The sequence below is a fragment of the Drosophila kikkawai genome, chromosome 3R (assembly GCF_030179895.1).
Source record: "Drosophila kikkawai strain 14028-0561.14 chromosome 3R, DkikHiC1v2, whole genome shotgun sequence".
Lineage (NCBI taxonomy): Eukaryota > Metazoa > Arthropoda > Insecta > Diptera > Drosophilidae > Drosophila > Drosophila kikkawai.
Window position 1 is genome coordinate 23132852 of NC_091731.1, and position 23845 is coordinate 23156696.

Genomic DNA, 23845 nt, shown 5'->3' on the forward strand with positions numbered 1-23845 from the left:
CCGCCTTGTTTTGGGATTTTTAGTTCAGCAAATTGTATCAACCAGTGGAAACCCTCGAAAAACTAATCCTCATTAAATAAGACTTTGGTATACGTAAAATGAAATGTTTATTTGGCAGCTTGGTAAATCTTGTAAGGACAGACCAATTAATGGCGAGGTGCTTTTGTGTGAAAAACAATTGTGAAAAGTGTAAAAGGTGTAAAGGTGTAGAAATTGCTTGTTCACTTGTCGGTGCCATTGGACGATTCGTCTTCCTCCTCGGCGTCAGAATCGTCATCGGTATTCTCAGAGTCCGACTCGGAGGTGCTCTGGCAGTCGGCGATCTCGCCTGTGAAGAAGATCACTGCCTTGGGAATGACGCGTTCCTTTAGGTAGAAGCCCAGCTCAAAGTCATTTTGTAGTATTGCCTGTGCAGAATAAATGTGAGTTAGATGTCCAGAAAATAAACTTCAGCGATCTCACATTGACGTCACAGAAGTATTCATTCTCGGGGTCCGCCGGCACAGTGGGAGGAGAAAAGAAGTTGAAGAAAGATGGGTTATCCGATTCGCCTGTTTGAAGGAGTTAATTTTAGATATTTCGTATAGGGGTCAGTAGTATCACTAGGCTTACTACTATTCTCGCCGCTCTTTGGCGTCTTCCAATCAATGGTGCAGCCCTCGCACTTGTAGATCTCGGCGCCGTCATACGAAAGCGGATCTTTGGGGTCCGGCAGGCAGTTTAAGAAATACGTCTTTTTCAGCACACTGTTGGTGAAGTATTCGTTCTTATCGAAGTGGAACTCGATGTCGAACTTAACTTCTGGGTCATTATAGAGCCGGGAACGTACATCGACCAAGGTCTGTAAGAAAGAGCAAGAGTATTAACTGCCCAAAGGATTCTATCTGATTTAAAACTATAATTTAATGTTATTTTATTTAAGTTAAATTTTTGTAGTTTGGTATGATGTACTTACTGACAAAATCTTCTCGTCCTTCTTGCTGATGAACTCTGTGTAAGAGGCTTTTAGCACCTTGAGCCAAAAATTACTGACGTTCTCATTTGGCGTCGAATCGCCGTGGGTTTGTTTACGGAAATCCCTGGGAAATGTGGCTTGAGCTTGGTTTGAAAAATGAGTAAAATTTGTTCGACTTACTCTATGATCTTCTTGCGTTTCTCAAATATAACATTGTGGCGGTCCTCGTAACTCTTCTCCATATTATAGATATCTCGCTGTAGGGCCACATCCAAATTAATGGTCTCCAGATAGAGCTTTTTCAGCTCGGTTATTGTATTCCTCTCGTCGTCGGTGTAAATGGTCTCCTGCAGATGGATTGCACCGAATCTTTTATATACCCTGCCACGGATTAGAGACTATTTCACTTACTCTCTTTTCAGGTTTCACGTACGGAGTTGTAGATTTGATGCGCACCGCGGCCCTTGTGCGTGTTGGTTCCATTTCTGAATGGTAATGTATGGGAGATACCCCTTCACAAAATGAAAATCAAGTACAAAAAATCCAAAAGTTCCCTGTGCACTTTTTTGACAAATTTAATAACGTCGTATATGCTATGTATGCCTCGACTCTCGGCGTGAGAATGATGTGATGTTTTGAGGTGGTCAAATACTAGCAGCTCTAATGTCAAAGCCCACTTAGTAGCTGCAGATACAATTTTTGGAAATTATCGCCTACTCATTTCCATAGTTTGTACCATTGCAGGGAATTTTAATTTCAGTCAGAAGCTAGTCAACAAGTCCTTTCCTTGACCAGAATTTACAGGCGAGTCCTTTAAGACATGTTGGAGAAGAACAAAAATGTTGCCAACTTTTCAACATTTTATCAGGGGTTACATACTTAAAATTGTTAAATAAGCCAAATGTAAACTGCAAGGATATTCAAACTTCATCTTTCCGAAGTTAGCTTTCATTTTAATTTAAAGAAGATATTCGAACTGTATTACCTGTTTTCCGTTTCTGAGGTCAGACTCACGTGTAACCAAGTATTTTTATACTTTCCAAACTAATAATGAACTCATTAACCAACTTTTTGCCAAAGTGTAACCATCTTACGCATATTGTTGGCGGCTTTAAAACCCCTTTCGCTTGATGCTGCCATTGAGATGCAGGCCATGTTTATTGGCAATTTAACGCACATTTAATTCCTGTTTTTTCCTGTTTATATTTTTGGTTTCCTGTTCATTTTTTTTTTCTTTCGGTTTCTTCAACTTTTCATTTGCCATGTAATTAAGTGTGGGCCAGATGTACACGTGGGCGGTGGTGGCTGCTTAAGTGTATGCAAATCACGTGCTGAGTGCTGCCAAGGGTTCAGCCATCGCCTTCTGGCCAAGAGGAGAGAGTGAGAGTCTGTTAAATGGACCGAACTCGGTTCTTGGTGTCCTGCTTGTTGGGAATTCTGCGAGTTTTCGGTTTGTCTTTTGTCGCTGGTTTTAATAAAGCGGGCCAGGCTTAGTGCCATATGTCAGGCTGTGAGAAACAATGGAAAAACAAGTAATTTTGTTGCTGGGCAAACGTTTCAAAATGAAATTATGAGTGGGACCGCCGCGGCAAGAAAAAAGTGTAAACAAATTTAGCCAAGCGGAAGTCCGGACAAACACAAGCACTCACACACTCGCACGGGGTCAGCCACAGCGGATGCGCAGAGGTTGGAAAATGTGAGGAAAAGCGAGATCGCATTGTTTGCTCAGAAAATACACATGGTACATGTCCCGTATTCGCGGGACTGGACATTCCCCCTTCGTGTCCCCCGTTGGTGTCCTCACATTTGACATTATTAAATTTTTCTCCTAAATACCGCTGGGAAATTAAAAAGAAATCATAACGCAAATAGTGTACGTCAGGCAGCCATCTGATGATGACTTCTTTGGCTGGCCAATTCCGAGATTTATGGGATGTATTCAGCTTAAAGCTCTTTTTAAATTTATGGTTTATATGCATATGTACATTCACTTCATGTGTGTCACAGATATTTCCATTAAACAAGTTCCGACTAAAGTTATTATACATTTTTTAAGAGTTTAGGTTTAGGTTCTTTTGAAGGCGTTGTTTCCAACTTGGTGTTAAAGATGCGTATGTTAGAAACGGGTCTCTATATTTATTTTTATATTTGTTTTGTTAATTTTATAAAGTTGTTTAGTTATCCTGTCTGGTGACACTTTTTCTCAGTGCACGGACTCTTTAAGTGCGAAGCCATTTAAGCTGTTCAGGCATTTTCAATTTACATTTCGGTCATTCAATTAGGAGGTGCATAAAATTTAGCTACATAAGTAATGGAGAGCAGCCTCATCATCATCGCCATCAGCAGCCGGGGGGATCGTGGCCATCACCCACGTGATTGCCGGGCGTCGGAGGTCGTCAGTGCCGGCAGCGTCAACATAGTTTGAATTTAATTAAAACCAAAATTAGTAAAACCCAGGGCAGCACGGTTCGGTCCGGAGCAGCCCCACCGGTCGGAGCAACAGTTACTTTGCGCAGGGATTAGAGCTCCTGCTGTTCCCGCATCTCCTGCCGCTCTTTGCCTGGGAAAAGTGCATGTCTGCAGAAAATCGAATCAGCAGCTCAACATCCTCATCCCCACGAGTCCCACGTCCTGGAGCCATCCACCTGGCTGTGAAGCTCGGCGCCGTGCCGAAATATCTGCAACAAAAGCATAAGATGTAGTGCAGCATTTGATGATGAAACGACGTGTTAATTAAGGTCATAATAATTCAACTTAAATTGAAAACTTGCCCGGCTGGCAACGTAACGCAGCCGCTTTATGGGGCCCATTCCCAGCTGCCACTCTGCCACGCCCCCATTTTCGGGGCGGAGCAAGGGCATCCTCAGCCTGCAGGCTAAGCTGATTGCAACAAATTATTTTGCACCTTGGTTGAACTTTCCTTGAGCTGCAGACAGCATGGCGTTGATAAACGAATTTTGTTAGTTTGCTTTGCTTATTTTAAATGGAACTAGGTGGCTGGGTGGCTGGGTGGCTGGGTGGCTCGGTGGCTAGATGGAGCTGGACGAATAGTGCTGTCCAAGGGGAACAGGGGCCAATGTTGCCTTTGGTTTTGCATAAACCAGACAACGCATCTAATAAGTTGCAGCTGTCGGTTTCCAACCTCGCCCCCTGCACCAGTTGGTGAAAGAAGTTTAAAGTTTTTGCCCGGCACCGCCTAATGCCTCAAAGTGCAGAGCTGTGTTTGCCATTAAATGTTATTAGTTAAATGATAATTAACAGTTGGAAAACTTGCGAAATATCTCCAACTAATTTGCATAGCCAACTAATTGGCTTAGAGGGTCATTGGCGTAAAAACCTAAACGAATGAAAAGGTATTTTAATTGGACATCCAGTGGTGGAATGTAATAAAAGATCCTTTAAATTCAATTTTAATGAGCAGCCTTTTATAAAGGTAACATCCTTATAACTAATAATTCTGGAAGATTAGCATTAATGTGCTTCTTTTAGTCTTTCGTTTTTACTGTGTAAAATCCGGGGGATAGCTTGGTGTGGCGATGCTGCTCATAATTAACAGCCATACACCTGCAGTTTGTCTTACCTGACATCCTAATTCGAATGCTATTCATAACCCTCACACATACCAACACACACCCATATGTTCACACAAGGAGCAGTGCAGATCCTTGCCAGCCGCAGGATAGTTTGGCACCAGCTTCCTTGGCGCCCGCACCCCCGTCCGGAAACTTTTTACTAATTTACATTCATTACACACATTTGCAATAAAACTAGAAACCCAACTCGTACACAAATTCAGGCACAGGACGCCCACACACACACACCCGGGCCTGTGCATGTGAAGGATGCAAGTACATACCCGCACTACTACATTGACATTTTACATGCTTCATTAGCGTGTAAGCGCGGTAATAATGAAATTTCCTTATGGCTGCTTTTCCACCTTGTGGGCTGCTCCTTGGCTCCTCCTTGCCTGCATATTGATGCAAAGTTTTTGGGGCCGCAAAACTTGGGGCTACCGGGTAGCACTACATCTCTGGCCGCAATTTATGTTGTTTTCCGGCACCTTCGCTCTCTTTAAGCAGGTTTAAGGTGCAACATCTCCTTCTTCCTTTTGGCCGCTGATTGCTCCACTCCGGCAGTACAGATACAGCAACTGAAACAGACAATGACAATCGAAATTGCTGGGAATTTCGACAATCAAATCAGCCAACAAGACAAACACGAAAACATAAAGTGAAGACATACAAATTTGTCAGCAGTCAGTCAAAAATGAGCAGCGGAAATGATGGCAGCGCTGGCGGAAACGGAACGCGACAAGGTGGATGGATGGCTGCTCCGTTGGAGCGGTGGCCCGGCAAGAAGCTGGGCCTGGAGCTCGAGCTGTAGCCGGGGCTGATGATGGTGGAAAATCAGCTGCACAGCTGATGCCTCTGCTGCCACATGACCTCCCCGTGACTTTTGCCTGCCTGCTGAGCTGCTGTGCTGCTGGCTGAAATTAAAATTGCATTACGGGGCAAGGGCTGGGGCGGGAAAAGTATTGGTTCAGATTTGGTTTGGGTTTCGCCTTGGATCGCCTCGTTTCTGTGTGCTGATGCCCTTGGTACTGCACACAGAAAATCCAGAGCCGAGACTCGATATATTTTAATATCATACATTTCCTGTAAGCCGCAGTATGTTTGAGAAGTATAGTCTACTGTTTGAAGCTGCAAGCTGGGAAAACTATAAAAAGTTATCACGGGATCCTAATGCTTGTACAAACCCTTTGAAACTTGGTATATAATATGTGGGCTTTTCATTCATTACTAATAGTTTTAACTGTTGTATCTGAGAAACCAACGAAACTATAAAAACTATAAAAGCAGTAAGGAATAAGAAATGTGTAGAATAAGCTTCTTTTAAGCTCTCGGTAGTTTTAATATTTGTAGGTTTCTTATTTCTATCATTTGCAGTAATGGAAATCCATTGGTCACATTTTTCTCCTCACTGTACTCGTGTGTTCATGTGCTAGTTCCATAAATATTTCAATATTTGTGCACATTTGAAGCTGCTTAGCCACGCCCATTGCCAACAGACCGGGAGGCAAGTCAGGCAGGAAATAGTTTAATTAAAATTCCTTTGGCAATGTCATTAAGGGCATTACATTTTGTAGATGCTGCTGTTGCTGTGGATGCTGTTGCTGCTCTAAAGGTATTTGGTGAGGCCTGCCAGGACGAAGGACATTTCAATAAGACGCGGAGCAGCAGCCAAGCCGGGCAGCCAAGGACCAATGAATTTCATTGTTTTCGCATGCAAATTTGCAATGTGCCAAGCCGAACACAAAGGCGTGGGGAAAGTCACAAAACACAAAGCAGCAAACAAAAGTTAAACGGGGCGATCCTTTAAAGGGCCATAACGGCATGTAAATTCCTTTAGCACGCCCCATCGATATTGTTTCCCAGCGTCGCCCGTCTCCTGCCTGCCAATGATGATGAGAGGTCCCGCTGAAAAGTGGAAAAAACAAGGGCATAAAACCTAAATGCAAATAGCCAAAGGTTCGATGTAAAAAACGTATACACAATGCATATAAAAGAGCAAATAAAAATGAAGAGAAAAAGAACAACAGCAACGGAATGAACAAAGAAATGCTGGGAAAACAACAAGATTAAAATGAAAACAATCATGACAATCAGGGACCGCAAATGTCAAATTAAATTATCAATAAATTCCCACCAAGGAGCCATGCCGGACGCAAATTCGTCCTTCTGCGATGGCACTGGCAATAGCAAGTATACGCCACCGTCGCGCAGTACAGCATGACCATCACTCCACCCTGACCATCAGGACCATCAGGACCATCAGGCCCATCAGGACCAGTACGAGGAGCCGGAGCAGCAGGAATGGACATCACCACCCCGCCATCGATGGAGGCGTTTGTAGCACATAATGAAATCATTTACAAAATGAAAACAACAGCAGCAGAAGTGGCAGCTACCAAAGAGCACTGCGAAAAAAGCACAAAAGGTCTTTGGGTTAATCTCTTTTAAATAACATAACGTTAAAACCAGAAATGTAAGTAATTTTTTTTCAAAAGAAATATACAAATTGAATTGTGCTGGGAGTACACATTTTTTTATTAAATCTGATAATAAAAACTACGATATGTTGTCGTTTTTCTACATTTATGTTTTACTACTAACCTAGATACCAATTGTGTTGATTTTTATTTCAATGTTGGCATTTTCAACAAAGTTGCTGTTGAAAGACGTTTTATCCTCTTTTTTATATGCTTGTATGTTAAACAATACAATTACCTTGCTAATTTAATTTAAATACAAAATACAAAATATAATTAACATTTTTTTCAACTGCATCGATTGAGACAGCAGCAAAGCGACAGTGTGCGTATTTAGAATGATTTCGCCTTGTGGGTTGTGTGCGATGTCGTTCCTCTTACGGATGCCCGATGACCATCGTCCAATGCTCAACGTTCATTGTCCATTGTCCGTATCCGTGGTATTCCGGCGCACTCGTCACTGGGGCGAAAAACAGAAAACTTTGCACGCCATTGAGCTGACGGCGCTCTGGCAGTGGGAAAAAGAATGGCACACTTGCAAATCATAAAACAACAGACGCGAAGAAAATGTTTTTTAAATCTTCATAAATATTCATTATGGTAGCGAGTGCTCGCCAGGACTGGAGTGGGCCATGGCAAATAGTTTGGGGGCAGCCAGCAAACTGGGCCTTGGCCACGGCCATTGGACACTGGACACAGGACGCTGGCTGCTGGCTGCTGGACGTTGGATCCCGGCCAGTCCGGCAGGATAAGGCGGCAAGGACGGCCACTGTGGGCGGTAAGCCTCATTTCGCAGATGGCGGTACAAGAAGTTTGCCAGAAAACAAAAACAGAAACGGCCAAAATAACAATAAACTGGCTCGAGGAGCGTAAGTAAGGAAAAGAAAATGAATTGAGGGCGCATCTCAAGTGTGTGGCGGCCTTGAAGCGTGAAGATGAGTCCCGAACCCAAGCCCGAGTTCGACTCCGACGCCGACAGTTCATGTCCATGGTCGAAATGGCCAAAATGGCCAAGATGTCCGAAATGGGCCCTGGAACAGGACCAGACAAAAAAAAAGCATTCAACTATAAATAACAAGTAACACCGCAGGACAGAACGGGAGACGGCAGAACCACAAAGCTGTCAATTAGCCGAGCATCTTACTTAATTTTTCAAATTTTTCTTGGGGGGAGCAATGTGGTAAAAAACCAACAAAAAAATATCAATGAACTCAAGTTAATCGGAACACCTATAGTATTGTGTTTAATGTTTAATTTTAATGATAAAATCTTAAAAAAGGGCTACATTTTTATGTCTGCGTGATATATGTACATAGCTAGATCGAATGGCTTCTCCGAAATCTACTAAATCCTGATGAACTATTATTGGTAGTAAATTGTATGGTAATTTTTAATATTAATTTTTAGTAAACATAAGGATTATCTCTATTCTAAGTCTAAGAAATCTAAAAAATGTTTAAATTATTCCACCGGAAAAAATTATAAAAAAAAAATAAAGAGAAAATTTCCCTTGCTGTTAGAAGCAAAGGGAAATGTACACAAAATGTTCAATTTAAATCAAAGTCAAGCTTTAAATAGCTTAAAGCTTTTTAATCTTAATGGGATATTTTGTGACAGTTCGTCTTCAAACAAAATTAATAAAATTAAAACATTTTAGCCGAGGAAAACTTACCTAGTAATGAAATATAAAGTAAATAAATATTTTACCAAGACCTATCTATATTTTGTCTATAAGTAGATTTGTAATGAATAAAATAAATTATAAAGAAAATCTTTTCATATTTCTATATTTTTAATTTAGTTAATAAAGAAACATAACAATAATAAAACAAACAATTTAACAATTAATAACAAAAGTTGTGTAAAAACTGGAACAATGTAGTCATGTCTCAATTTCTGTAGATCAAAATAAAGCCATCTACGAGCCTCAAGTCAAGCTATAAAATAATAATAAATTGAAGGTCACACAAATCAACTCTGTCGGCTAATTTTATATAAATAACTAAATAAGTGTCATAACTAAAATTTAAATATTTGTGTAAATTAAAATAAAATGAAACATTGTGTTTGAGTAACCGGAATTGGTATGCAAAGAATAAAATCCACAGTGACCCCGGTATTCTCTCTTAAGTTCCACATAAACCACCCTCTTTGCGTGGGAAATTCTCTCTTTGCGGATGGCACACATTTATTGCCGTAGTACAAACGAAAAGAGCAGCAGCGAAAACTACCGCTAGTTTCCAAAGCAACAACAACAACCACAGCGGGCACAAGAGGCTGTAATACCAATTATATTGTGCTAGCCGTTCGTACGTAGTCCTGGCACCCACCTCCCACCACCCACTGCACTCGGGTGCGTCCTTTCGGCTAACTGTTGAATCAACGAGTGGTTGCCGAGCACCGCTTCGGGCGGGTTCGTGCGTCAACCGATAAGGAAAACGGTCTTTAACTTCAGTTATATTCGAAACGCGAAAGCAGACGGTTGTGCTCTCGTCCTACTGCCATCCGAAGAGTAAAATAAATAAAGTAAAAATTTTAATTAATTCAACGAGTTAATCAAATAATTCAACTATCGGGAATTAACTTGGGAAATATTCAATTGTCACTGTCGGAAGATTGAAAACTGTAGTAGAAAAACTACGTGATTGAAATATCTCTGGTAAATCAACTCTTAAACTCTGTGTATTGTCGTTGGCAAGGGTAGTTAGTGTTGACGATAAAGTGGGATAAAGATATAGTGTGAAAAGATTTGATCGTAATTTATAAAAAATCTACTTATTGTGCGCGATTAACCGGCAAAGAAAATCGCGGTTCGCAGATTTCGGTTCTGATTCGAATTTGCCTCTCGGGTGGTCCTTCACCGTTACTTGCACCGTTAACGCGCTCTCTTACCATTACCGCCACTCGCATTCTCTCTCTCTCTCGTGAAATACCGTTGTCCCCACACCGCTAGACAGAAATTTAGCAACTTCTTTGGATCCCCAACAACACCAATTACCACGATTTGTGATTAACAGAAAAAAACACAACACGAAAAGCAAAAGCAACAGCAAGACGAAGATTTTTAATTAAATTAAGAGTGAAAAATACCAGCCACCGCAGAAGCAAATGTAAACAATCAGCACCGGAAATTAAATATTTAAATATTTGCTCACGGAAAATTGTGCCGCATTTTAAATTAGGACTCCACGACAGAACAGACCCGTATGCATATTAAAGTGACGTATCCGCATCCTATGTGTGTCCCCCCGGTGATCCTGTGCCGTTCCGAGTGTGTGTGTTCCAAGCCAAACGAGCCATAAATAAAGCCAAGCAAACAAATAAACATACGAACAATCGGGTCAAAGTGCTTAGTCAGGCTAAAAGACCCAAAAGCAACAGACCTACTATTTTCATGTGAGGTAAGTTCCGTCACCTGTTGAGAGTCGAGTCCGAGCGGAGAGTGGCGGAGTGGAGTCCTTAATACAATTATTCATATGCACATCCAAGTGGATCCCCGTTGACGAGCGGCATTCAGGAAATAAAGCAATTGCACAATTTAATTGCAGACATTGTTTTTGTTGCTCAATGCTGTGTCTCTGGCCGCATATTTAATGGCCGAGTTGCAATCATTCAGCTGCATAATTAATATAAAATAAAGCTATGCGATTTTCGCAATCACTCTGAATTGTTTTTTTGGTCGCTGCATTATTGTTTGTATTTTTTAACAATTAATTAAAAATATGTATGCTGTGTTTTCGCACTTCAATTGCTGTCCACGTTCTATTTTATTTCTCTTCACATCGAGTTTATCATTTTTTTCCCATAAATTGTCATCTGCCGTAGGCTTTGGGCCATGGCAAATTGCAAATTGCAAAAGGTTTGAAACACTGTGTAAAATTGAAGTTTATATAGAAAACAATTATGCGCCAGTTGCAAAAACATCGACCAGCTCTGATTGGAATGGCATAAATCCAAAGGAAAAAGCAAAGCTCTCGATGTGACAATCACAGTTCGTTTACTCGCATAATATGCCACACCGGCTTAACAGATTGATATCTATATGAATTATGGATGGCCCACAGGCATTAACTCATATTAAGCTGACAGCTTTAATTCTTTAATGAAATACAATTTCCATCTAGGACTTTTACTAATTTGTTTAGATTGAAGAATCGCAGTACAATTTTGCTTAAATTTCCCTCTTTTGTATAGTATTTTCTCTGATTTTACCTCCAGAAAATCAGAAACCAGGTCAAAAATCATTTTTAATATAATATGCTGCAGGACAGAGAGCCGCAAACTGTTTCAATGTATCTGCGAGGTGAAAATTGGTTTTAAAACATACATAAATATACACGTGTCACACGCACACCCTCACTCCAATGTATCGGCAACTTTAATTTCCGTTTAAACAGTGCGACCAGCAGTCGGGGCTTAAAATCGAAAGACATATCAATAAATAAGTTGGACCCGCCCGCGGAGGCTATATGGAGGAGCAAACACCCAGCATATAGTACAATCAACACACACACACACACACGCACGCATAAATAAGTCAACGCACATAATGGTTAAATAATTAAAGGCGCTCGAAAGCCACAGCAATCTCGTGGCATAATAGTTAAAAGACATTCATATTTATATTTATCGGGCGGGACTCGTCGGTTGGCCTGGTTCGGCAGCCATTATTCAGGACCCCAGAATGCTGGAGTCCGGATCCTGCATCCTGGCCAGGCGCAATTAATTCCCATGCCCCCAAACGGCGCGGACAAAATGCAATTTAATGTGAGAGCAGGCAGAGGCAGGCAACTCTATTAAGTTCCGATTGTTATTCAAAATTCCTAATTCAAACTCGGAGCGCATAGCTCATGTTTTTGGGGGCGTGTGGGCGTGGCTGTTGTGGTAATTGTTTTAAAGCATTCATACATAAATTTGGCTAATTAAACATGACCGCACGCACAAACACACCAGCACAAACAGAACGTACCGGCCAAAATGGAATTACGAAAATATTCCATAATAATGGAATAATGTAAATAGTTGCATCCACCAGGATCCATGAGAGTGGGCGACCACAGACAAGCAGCTAACCAGCCGCTCCATGCATATGGCCGCCTATATTGGCATCGACGGTAATAACAACAAGCATAATTCATAACAATAAAACGAGCCATGTCGAGTCCCATGCACGCACTGGCTGCAATTGGCTTTAATTCAATTGTCCGTGCATCGATTGGTCCTTGGTTATTACCTGCTACCGCTCCCGATCTGGCTCCCACGTTCTCGTCCCAGTCCCAGTCCCAGTCCTGGCCTTGTTCCTGTTCCTGCTATTGCCATTGATAAATGTGAAGTCTGGCAGGAGAGCATGGAACGCTTCAGTTCATTCGCCACACGCGCTGGCATTCATAATTAATTGCCAACATTTAATTACAAATTGTATTTGCCGGATGAGAGATTAATAGACTTGCCAGTCTGGGCATATTCGGTTACTTAGTCACTAAGGCAGCGGCTCAAGTACACACAAATGTGGGAAACTAGTGGCAACTCACAGATAATCTCGATAATCACTGTGAGATCGTGTGGAATATTCGCATATTGGTAGCTTTTGAGTCTGTAATTCTAAGCTTCTTACTTATTAGTTTATTCTGTGTCTCCTAAAAGACAGGGCGACGAACATATTGCATTTAAATAACTAATTTGATCCTCTTATTCGAACATTTTAATTTCTCTTTGTTATCCTTGGCTTCTTTTCTTTATATTTCAAGTTCCCCCTCTAATAAATATGAATTAGCTTTTTTTTCGGGCCAGCTCACCTCACCCATTTCACAGTTCATTTTCTTTTCACATGGATACGCGGACACACCAAGGTACCATAGTTTTTGCTCTATCCAACCAGGGCTTGCGCCATTCTCAACTATTGACTAATTAAAAAAATGAACGAAGGGAGAACGAAATCTAGATGCCATAATAAGCAACTGCTTCGGCTTCGGTTTCCCCTTCGTCCTCCCTTTCTGGTTCACGGTTTCATTTGCCCAGTGTGTGTTTGCTTGATGTTAAAATTTCTGGCTAAATGGCAAAAGCAAAATAAGGAATGTCCATGCCTCGTATAAAGAGAGGAGCCGCAGTAGATTTCTCGTATTTTTCCAAATGACCCAATAAATTTGAGCTCATTATGACGCCGAGCCACGCTCGCCTCTTCCCTCCTTTGTTTGTGGCCAGCTGAAATAGCAAAAATAAAAAAAAAAAAAGGCCAAATAAAAAAGAAACAGAAATTGTAGAAGCAGCGAGTAAGTAAAATAAATGTGGCAGCAATCGTAGCGCGAGAAGGAAAATAAAAATGAGCCAGCAGCAGTGGCAGCAGCAGGCAGACCAGTCCAGGTAATTGCTGAAAGAGGGCCAAGAACCAAGACCCAAGGACCAAGAACCGAGGCAATGAGCGCTGCCTGGCGCATAATGAGCGTGAAAATAGTGAAAATATGAAAACGTCTTCGGGAGGGGAGTTTGGGCGGAGAATTACCTGGGGGTAAACACAATCTTTGATTTGCTAATGGCTAATTCTGCTGGCGGTGCAGAAAAGTATGCTATGATTTCTCTTATTGTCAATATTTCCCAAAGTGGACGTGAAAAAATCTGGGCAAAGGAAATTCGAGTATAATAAGTTTACTTTTCTTTCTAATTTAAGATTACAATTGCGAGAACTATAATGATCTTTTATAAAAATGTCAAATTTATTCATTGTTGTACATTTAAAGACTTGTGTTAGTTGTACATAATTTAAAATATAAATAAATCGATAATTTTCCTAATAAAATATATTAAAATATGTTTGCGTTTGTATAAACATTCCCAAAATTCCTCACAGATTATGTTTAATACATTTTGTGGGCCAGAAATTGTGCTACTTCAAGGAGATTTCTGGTTACGCAAACTATGCCGAGCATCCTGAAAATGAAATTTTGCCTCCTGTGTATAAATTCACTCTGTGTTTGACGCTTGATTTCACAGTATTTGACCAGCTTCAAATTATGCTGCAATTTCGGTTAGCCAACCTGCGCTTGACCGAAATCCATGCTTAGTCGCTTTATTAGGGCTAATTAGGATGCCGTTGCAGTTGCCGCTGAAGCTACCACCAGCCAGCGCCCCTTTGCAGCGGCCTCAATTTGGGATGGCTAATACCAAGGCCCACGCTCCCAATCACATTCGCATTCGCATTCACACTCGGAGGCCCAGATGCGACGTATGTTTAGTCATTCCAGTGTGCACATTTGAATAATTAATTTGTGCAGTGGTAATTTACACGTTGGTCGACTGGCTTTTTGGTCGGCATTCGGTCAGAAGGCCGTTGTGGATCGCTCTCAGGCATGGGCCCGGGACTGGGATCGGGCTCTCCGGTTATTTGATTATTTTGCCAGGGCAATTGCATTCGTTTGACCGGACCGGGGGCTGGACTGTTGTGACATGGCATATTTATGACATTGGTAATTAAATTTAATTGTTGCACTTCTCTGGCAACGCCCTCGTAACTAAGCCCACTAACGTCCTGCGCGCACGCATCCGCGTTTTGGTTACGAGTATCCTTGGGCAGCTCTTTGCCTTTCTCGTGGCCTTTGCGGCTTGTCAACGGGGCATTGGCTTGTGTTTTTTATTTGCCGGAATATGTTCTCCTCTCGGTTTTATTGTCGCCCTTGTCCATTATGGTTTGACACACTCTACTTAGTCGCTTTGCGTGCTGCCTCTGATATGATAAGGTTAGTTAGGGCCACCGACTGCCGGATCCCGACTCCAATCCCTCCTTTCGGGCTGTTGGCCAGTTGTCGGCTTAATTGCAATGCTAAACGCTAAATCATAGCCTCACGTGCACCACGTAATTAGCTTAAATTGTAAGCTGTCGTTATGGGGGGCACTCGCAGGTGTGTGTGAGTGTAAATGCAGGCGAGTGCGTGTTGCTAATTAGCCGCGGGGTCAGTTGCACTCAACTATAAGCTGTTTTCATCTCAGCCACCATTTTCCATAACAATACATAACAATTTCACTAGCCCATTGTATTGATTAGATATTTCATTTCGCAAAAGTCCAACATGATTGTAATTAACTTCTGTTTGGGGTTAAGTAAACTTGCTTATGGGAATGGACTTGGATTTAATCTGGATTTATTATCTTAGAACAAGAAATTAAATTTTAAAAATGATTTTCGGATAGTTAAATGAGAAATAAGATATTATTTTATGTTATTTCACTACACATTTAATATATGTATGAATATAAATGAGTTTCTTGTTCAGCTTTAATAATTATTTTACTAAAGAACATATCATTTGAAATGCATTATTTGGACTAGGCTCATCAAATCCTCTCCGACGGGCAGCAGAAAATATTTGATCAGAATCATTTGAACTGGCGTTTGTGGTTGGTAGTTTATGTGCAGCAATGTTTATACATATATCTCGTCTGTCTACATTTAAACCATCAATATGAATGTCAGACGAGACACACAGTTATTAAAAACGAGAGAGAGAAAAAATAAATATTTCATAGGGGCTAAAATAATCCATTCAAATGTAACTTATTTTTTAATATTTTAAAATGAAACAGTTTCCTTTGTATTAATTTTCCAATGTTGTGTTTTTTATAATGTCTAATTGTAGTTTTTGACTTTGCATTATTATCTTACTAAATTGTAAATTAATGTTTGTTTGCTTTTATAATAATCCTTTCAGTTTCAATTTAATTAGGATTATTTATTGTTGCATTTCACCTGGCCCGGCTCATTGTGGCCACTATTGCGGCCGACTATCCACTCTGCCGCTCTTTCGTCTAATTGCCTAAGATACACATGGGGAAATAAACAAACAAATTTAGTTTGGCACTAAATGCAGTTTAATTAAGTGAACAAATCGAATGATAAATGAATTGGTCCATGACCGCTATAGGCACATATAATTGTATTTAAATAAATTGGGAGAAACGGGGCCCGAAGGATACCGCTCTTTGCTCATTTCAAAGTCGAAACCTGAAAGGGAATACAAATAAAAACGACAACACTTCCTTTATTATTTTTATTTTCGGTTACGGCTTTGTGCGAGGCATTGCCCGCAGGAACCCAAATAATTAAATCCAAAAAAAGGGAAAACATAAGAAAGAAACAGTCAACAGTCGGCGGACTCGGAGTTGGAGTCGGGCGATTGCTGCAAGGACAAGTGAAATGGAAAGTGAGGAAATGCCCGCCAGCAGTTTTTGACAGTATCCTTGACTTTTGTTGCCTTTTACTCGGCGTTTTCAAGACCCTACCAACAAGGAGCAGCCAGCGAGCGCCCACGACCTGCCACCCATCGATGGTAATGAAAAACGCGCCCTTTGTGGGCTCCCTTAATGGGCGCGGGCGTTTTGCCAGAAATGCTTGTCGTGCCCCGGTGTCCCAGTTTGTGGAAGTAGAAGTGGATGTGGATGTGGATGTTGATGTTGCCGCATACCTTGTTGTGCCTTTTATTTTGCGCCATGCGCCGGCAAAAACTTTTTGAGTAAATGTCTTTGTCAGCAGGTGTAGGCAAGCTGGTTTCCTTCCCCACCTCTGGCTTGCCATGCCTCTTGCGGGCCTTTCCTGTGTCCTTGCTAGAGGCGGCGGCGGCGGCGGCGGCTTCTTGCAGTTTCATTACCCCAAAACAAGAGATTTTTGTTTAAACTTGTTTGGGGGAAAAGGAAAAAGAATACTTTGCATCATTTATGCGGTCTTTTGCCGTTTGAGCTTTTGTGTTTTTTTTTTTTTTCGTTTCCTCATTTTTTGACTTTTTGTTTAATGCCGAAAGTTGCTTTTGCCCTTTGGCTGGCTTTTGGCTCGGCGTCGACCTGTTAAATGTGTTTATTCGAAACACTTGAATTATTTAGACACATTTGACTGGCATTGACTTTGATTAGGCCATACATATTCCATGCATTCGTAAAACCTGCTGCTTAGACAGATTTTGAGACGGGCGGCGCCTTGGCGTTTTATGGCCTAGGTGAGTGGATGGGCCGGGATGGCTTTTGGCCAGAGTCAGCATAAAATTTAGCACGCAATTACCAGCCGGCAGATAAGTCGATAAGCTGCTGATGAAATGGAATGGCATGGCGTGGCTTCGCGGCTTCCCGTGGAATGAAGCTCATTAAAATGCAACGAAATGTCACCTATCTGAAATTGAAGCGCAATCTTAACGGACCTAACAGCCAATTATAGCAGCAGGGACACGGCGTAAATTCCACGATAAACATCCGCCTCCGACAACAGAAGAAATAGCCACAATAGGACTCTCTGCTAAATTAGAGTGCAAGCTTGTTAACGACGAAAGATGGTTCATACAAGTACAGACGAAAGTACACTGCGAATATTGCATTTAAAACATTATTACCTTATTGTATTTTGACTAGAACTTTAAGTATTTTCTTACACTCTTTATTAAATATTTTTAATGTGAAGAAATTATTCTTGAAAGCGGAAAGGTTAGAATATTTGGGGTACATACTTATTATTTTTCCTAAACTAACAGTTTAGTCTTATATTTCCTTGTTATCTCAGTGTACAACCACAAAAATACATACGTATTCCCGCTTATTTATGTGCATGCTCTGGCTTTGGGTCATTGGGGGTCACTGCTCCTGCTAAGACGTTTGCATAATATGAGAAAGATTTTTTCGTTTTCGCTCTTTTTCGGTGGGCGTCTGCCTAAGTAGAGTCATATTAAATGGCCAGAGATAGAGATGGCGCAGGACGCAGTGCCCACCGAGGGGCTTACAGGGGCTTCTCTGGTTAACTGCAGAACATAAGCCCCTGGCATAGAAAGCGATAAAAATGGCTTGGCTATTGTGTATTGCCACTGCTGCTGGCTGCTTTCTGCACCATATTGCCAAGTGTTCCTTTCATTCGGTCTCGCATTGTCTGGGCTCCATGCGTAAAGTGAACAAAAATTGTGGGAAAATTACGTTTCGAGGGAGCGACGAGACAGTGAGTGGGAGAGGGAGCGAGTCCAGAAATCCCGACTTAGCCTATTAGCATTCATATTAAAACGAAAGTGGAGCCATATTGCGTATACGCAGCCATGTACCATGCTCACTGTGTACATTGTCAGAATGTGCGTAATTCTCCAGCCCCTTTCTGCCTCTGCTTACTTGTGTGCGTGCTTCTTTCGCCTAGAAATAACAGATTCTGGCTTTGTTGTTGCTTTTGGCAGACAGCACTTGGGCAGATTTTGGGATTAACGTGAGCTCATCTGCACGGGCCCACTCCTCGAAATGGTGTACTTTGCGAGCATGGGAAGGAAAAGTTAATTCCTTTTTGAGTAATACGCGTTGTCCTTTGAATAGGCACGAAAATTGCATTCTTTTCTGCCCAATTTTATGCCATTTCTTGGGGAGGTTTTGCAAAACTAAGCCCGGTTGTTTACTTTTATTAAAACCGGGAAATTGTTTTGCACAGTCAACTTGTCGCAGAGCTACGCATAAATATAAAAGATAAATATATAGGGGGATATTACCAAAGTCAGTAGAGATTTAAGAGCTCTAATCTAAGGTATCTCTAAAATGAAATGTGACATTTTATGTACGAATGTTACGAGCAGAGGAATCAAATCTGTTTGAAATAAGCTTTTAACATAAAATATTAGTTTTGTTACAAATTTAAAAATATTATTAATATAAAATCTCTTTTTTTTATAGGGAAACCCTTCAAGTAGTTGATTGTATTGGTTACCTGAGAAGACAACCGCTTTATTGTTCAGACTTAGTTAGAGGCCCGAAACTAACCGCAGACATGGCCAGTAGCCGAGCAGAGTTTTGGCATATCAATGGAAGCGACTCTCACGCCAAATGGCCAGGACAACAACCACTTGGCTTGGCTTGACTTGGTTGTTTGCGTGTTTTGCTTAGGTGTCGTCGGTTATGTGGCCTGCCCAGGACACTTAAGGGCACTTTAGATGTGTTTGTGTGTGCCCCAGAGAGTGAGAGAGAGCGGAGGAAAAGGTGGCAGCGGGACGAGCGAGCATATGGCTACACAAGGATACAAAGTGGTCAGCGGAGCCATTACAGCGTCAAAAGTGCTTATCTACACAGTTGTTCTGTTGTGGTTGTTGCTGTTGCCGTGTGAGGGTGTTGCCATTGTGTCCAAGGCTAAATAATGCGCTTAATAGCGCTTACCCACCTCTAAAGCCAGGATCCTACATCCTAGATCCCGAATCCTGGACATCACGCTCTGCGTTTTTGCCGTTTTCTGTGCCGTGCCTTTGTCTTTATGCCATTAGGCGGACAAACACACACGCAGTCACGTTTGCCGAAGCACGGGCCCAGCGATTTGCTGCTGCTGTTGTTGTTCGAGCTGGCAGCCAGCTCGATTAGCATATCAATATGCAGTGTGCACCCAGCCCCGCTCCGGAGCATCCCAACCATCCCAGACCATCCAGACCACAGCCCGAGCTCAGTCCTTAGTCTATTCAGAGCCACGCACAAGTGACACATCGTTATGCGGCCTGATAAACATGGGCTCCACCTACTTACAATGCCCCCATATTGCGCATACGGCACGTTGTCAACGTCAAGTGCTCGAGTGCGACAAGAAACTTAATGAAATGAGCGAATTGAATAGTTCGCTGGCGCAGGCACTCCTTTCCCGCTTGGCCCGGATATTGGGTTTTATTTTATTATACATATTTCGCCGGCTTTACTTTACTTATTTTCTCTATCATCTGCCTTAGCCGGGGGATTCTGATTCCGATGGCGATGGCGATGGCGCTTCAGGCGCTGTGTGCACCATCAGGCAACACATGCCGCCATTTCGCAACATAATATCAAATTACAATGACTATCCATGTGGATCGTTTGCCGTGCGTGGGTGTGTGTGAGTGCGGTGCACACACCTTTTGAATGCGTGTGCGTTGTGTGTTTGTAAACTACTTAATGGTGTGTAAATTTGCCGACGCGCTTCGACGCTGTTCGGTTTCATTTTTGCGGCTGAGAAAAATTAATTTTGTTGTTCGCTTTTTGTTGGCCACCCACTCCGTCTATGCCAGTGTTTTGTGTGTCTGTGTGCGTGCTTGTGGCAACACTGCGTATGCGTCATGGATTTGTGCTATTAAACCGAAAACAAGAGCAGCACACACGCATACGAAATTTGATCAAGTCCTGGCTTGCCAGCACAATCACCAGCCAGCAGTCAGACATTCAGACAATCACTCAGTGAGTCGATGTCTAACCTGTTGGCTTAGTTTGAAAAGTTTCAGTCCTGTTCCGGAACTCTTTGCCAGCATTATTAGCAAGTTTGGCTAACCCACACTCTGCACAGCGGCTGGGAAAGGAATTCAATTTAAGTCTGACACAGGAATTACATGCTCTCCAAGTTGACTCTACACTCCATCCTGCCAGCAGGCAATAGACAATACAAAGGCCCCGAGTAGAATCGACACCCTCCAATCTCTGCTCTGCTCCGATACATCCCTGTGAGCCTGGTTGCCAAAAAACTGTTTACGTACCAAATAAATTTGCCATTAGATGAAGGGGAGAATTTACACGACTCCAGTCGGGCCAGAGAATATAAACAATGCAGCTGCAAGTCGGCCAAGGAGAGTGACACACAGGACCAACTCCTGCGGCAAAGCAGGGCAGAAACAGAAACAGCAGCAACAGCAGCAGCAGTAGCAGCAGCAGGAGCGGCAGCAAGGATGTCGATGTCGATAACGCTTGGCGAAAATTTACGACGAGCATACATTGAAATTGTCACATTGAATCGCAGAGCAGGACCCGAAAAAAGCACACTATCGATGCACCTGACTGGTGACTTAAACTACGGCGGCAGCTAATGAAATCTCAGAACCAGGATCTGAGAAAATCCTCTCTGTCGAATTGAAATCCGATGTTTTGTACCGGAGCTACTCCATTTGACCATAAATTATCACTTGCAGGCGGTGGCTCCCCCCGGCGTATGCGCTATTCCTGGGGCTGCACAGCCTCAAATAAATACAAATCAGAGGGGAGCAGCTAGACCGAAAAGCTCTTTCCGTTTCAAGTGTAAACATATATAACGAAATATATTCGGTTCCATTCCCAAAGCCAGGACACTGCGGAGGATCGTTTATAATCAGAAGAGCAGAAAATTTCATATTGCCTCAATGGCCCCGACATGTGCACACAGTGAGATTTCTTTGTGTGTGTCTGTGCAGAAATCTTTGAACTATGAAAAATTGATATTAGCTAAAAATACTTTCGGTCCTTGTGGCCGCCTGCCGATGTCCTTACCAGCCCTTTTGTCTGTGGTCCCCCATTGGCCCACTCGCCTTTCTCACAGCCAGTTGGAGTGTGTGCACAATGATTAGACGGACCCGGGTCCGGCACTGGCCACATTGTACAATTTACTCTGATTCCTTTGGCCAGTCCCAGTCCCCGGGGATGTGTGGGGGATACTTCCTTTTTTTGGCTTTGCTTATTTTGGCTGAACTTTATTTAATAAAGCAATTTGCGCTTGGCTGACATTAGTTATTGTTTGAGCCCAGGCCGCAATGTCTGGCTGGCTGGCGCAGCAGAGATAATTTGTGGAAGCCGGGTGCTTTTACTTTCGCCTGGCGACGGGCAAGGGAGGGGGCAGGGGAATGAATGGTAATGAAAATGGTAGAGAAAATGGAGTTGGAGAGCCCTGTGTTTGCCCACCAATTGCCACAACTTGTTAAGCAATTAAATTTAATTTGCATGATAAAAAATAAATGAAGACATGCCGCAGTGAGGGTATTAAACCTATGTATATGTATAGCTCGACACCTGGCTTTTCAAGTGCCATTCCTCTTGATTAATGGTGATTAATGGTCAGCTTGGAGTTGACACTGCCAGACGGCACTGGCAGGTGCATTCGTTCAATCGTTCCGAAAGCAGATCAATCAAGCGAACTGGAAAATATTTTTAGATCTAGAAATTCAGCTGCGAGTATTTCTATTCCCTGGGAATCACGCACCGCCAATCAAGTCAATTAGTTGCCGGCAACAATTTAAAGAATTTCAGCACGGAATCGCATCTAACCCCCATTCCCCGCCACAGCCAAGCCGACGCCTCTGGCCAGGCCTGCACCTTTCTGCATAACAAATCAATGGGGAAGCATTTTTTCACGGTGCTAGCAACGTTTTTAAGCGCACATCCGCAACGGTAACGCCTGCGGCTCTACACTTTTTGGCTTCGCATTTTGCTTTTGTTGGCCCGTGCGTTTTGCCAAACTGTCAATCAATAGAATTGTTCGCCACTTTTTTTCTAGGCCCACCGCAGAACGCAGAGCGCAGAATGCTGCTGCTGTTGCAAGGACGACCCCGAAAAACCGAGCCGAATTGAATCGAACCGAATCGAATCGCGTCCGTGTAGAATGCATTGTTGCCACTGCCACTGCTGTAGCCATTGCATGTGGCAGCTATGGGCCGAGCGAGCTCTAGGAGCGAGCCGTCAAAGTCAACGTGCATCATGTGGCGTGCGACCGAAGTGAGGCAACGTTATTTTTCGCTTTGTGGCTGCGCTTTGCCCGTTACGACATTTGCACACTGCTGGCAACACAACACGATGAAACCAGCGGACGATAAAAAAAAGCCCGATGAGCAGGCTGAGAAAAAGTGCAGAAACGGCGGAAAAAACTGGCCAACAAGTGCCGTTGATCTATGAGGGGTCAGGGTGGGACAGTTGGCCAAGCCGTGTGTCTAAATTTAAGCTTAAAGCCGACTGTTGGCAGGGCAATTTAAGCTGGTACTGAGTGAAGACTGCAGAGGGAGAAAATATCGAGTTCTAGTACTTTACCTGGTAGTTTACAAAGAAGTTATGTCAAAGATTTTAATATTCAAATATATCGTCTTGAATCAATCAGAAAACTGAGAATTTATTTTTATAAAGGGTACATAGATTACACATGAGAAACCTTGTCTTTAAAGAATACCTCTTCCCTTTCGTTGGGTATGTCCTTTTTCTCTGCGTGCCAGAAAGTATCTTGCTGCTCCTCGAGCCATCAAACTGCTCGTTAACGCTCCAGCAAAGGAGTCATCGCCGATAGAGGCAGAAAGTGAGATAGGATGAGAAGACAGCCGGGGAAGGGAGGCCGGAGAGTGGAGAGAGCAGGATACAGGATGAACAAGAAGGAGAGCGCCTTGAGGCCGCAGGCTGCGTTCTGCATGCGGCTTTGATTTTTGTCTTTGTTCACGTTTTTGGCCATGTACGTAGTTGGCCCCGAAAGGCAAAATCAATACATCCCTGTGGCTTGACGGTTTTTTATTGTGTCTGTGTGTGTGCCTTCCTCGGCCGTGATTTGCCTTTGCCTTGCCATTTAGCCCTGGCTCCGTCATTCCTTGCCGCCCGGAAGTTGCCCGTCTGCCCCAACTCAGGCATGCAGGCATTCATTCCGGCACTCGCTCCGGCACTCGCAATCCTTCAGCCCTCCCCATGCACTTGGCCCGTTCTCCACCCCAGTGGGCTTTGTGTGAATCGGCCGTGATTATGTCTAATAGCTGTCCAAGTCGATCGATGTTCAGTGTACTTGACAGTTGGGTAGTGCCTCGAGTCAGCTCCGTTTACGGGTCTCGACTTGCTCTTTGGCCTTTCGACTGATGCATAATAAATGAGCCAGCCACACTTTCGCCTAATCATATAATAATAACTTAAGTAATGGCCAGCATAAATAAATGAATCACTAATGAGCTGAAACTGTTTCCTTTTTCGGCAACCGCAGAAACGAGCTGCGACGCACTAAAAATGCGCCATTTACGACAATCAAAATGATTAAGTGCGTTCCGGGGTGGCAGGCACATTGCGAAAGTTGCGTATACGCCGCGTTGCCGTTCGCCTTTCGCCGTTTTGCCTTTGCCAGAACGACCATAAACACC

General features: G+C 42.8%; 2 protein-coding genes across 3 annotated transcripts in view; one reads left to right on the top strand and one right to left on the bottom strand.

Moving 5' to 3' along the window:
• Nucleotides 1-83: 83 nt before the first annotated feature.
• LOC108083723 (nucleosome assembly protein 1-like 1) lies at nt 84-1588 on the bottom strand. Its single transcript, XM_017179629.3, has 6 exons — nt 1367-1588; nt 1136-1302; nt 956-1079; nt 613-841; nt 463-551; nt 84-407 (listed from the first exon to the last, which is right to left on the bottom strand). The coding sequence occupies exons 1-6, from the start codon at nt 1436-1438 to the stop codon at nt 222-224; spliced, it is 867 nt and encodes a 288-aa protein (XP_017035118.1). The 5' UTR covers nt 1439-1588; the 3' UTR covers nt 84-221.
• An 8102-nt stretch (nt 1589-9690) lies between these two features.
• LOC108083749 (lachesin) overlaps nt 9691-23845 on the top strand; it is a 128173-nt gene continuing 114018 nt past the window's right edge. For both annotated transcript variants that reach the window (XM_017179665.3, XM_070287163.1), the window contains exon 1: nt 9691-10408. The gene's annotated coding sequence lies outside the window, so the exon portion shown is untranslated. The remainder of the gene's footprint in view (nt 10409-23845) is intronic.

Excerpts from the sequence above, each read along its gene's own strand:
- LOC108083723 (XM_017179629.3), bottom strand. The coding sequence starts at position 1,438 with ATGGAACCAACACGCACAAGGGCCGCGGTGCGCATCAAATCTACAACT. Across the intron at positions 552-612 it reads AAAGAGCGGCGAGAATAGTA|GCGAATCGGATAACCCATCT; the intron begins GTAAGCCTAGTG and ends TCCTTCAAACAG. Across the intron at positions 408-462 it reads AATACTTCTGTGACGTCAAT|GCAATACTACAAAATGACTT; the intron begins GTGAGATCGCTG and ends TATTCTGCACAG.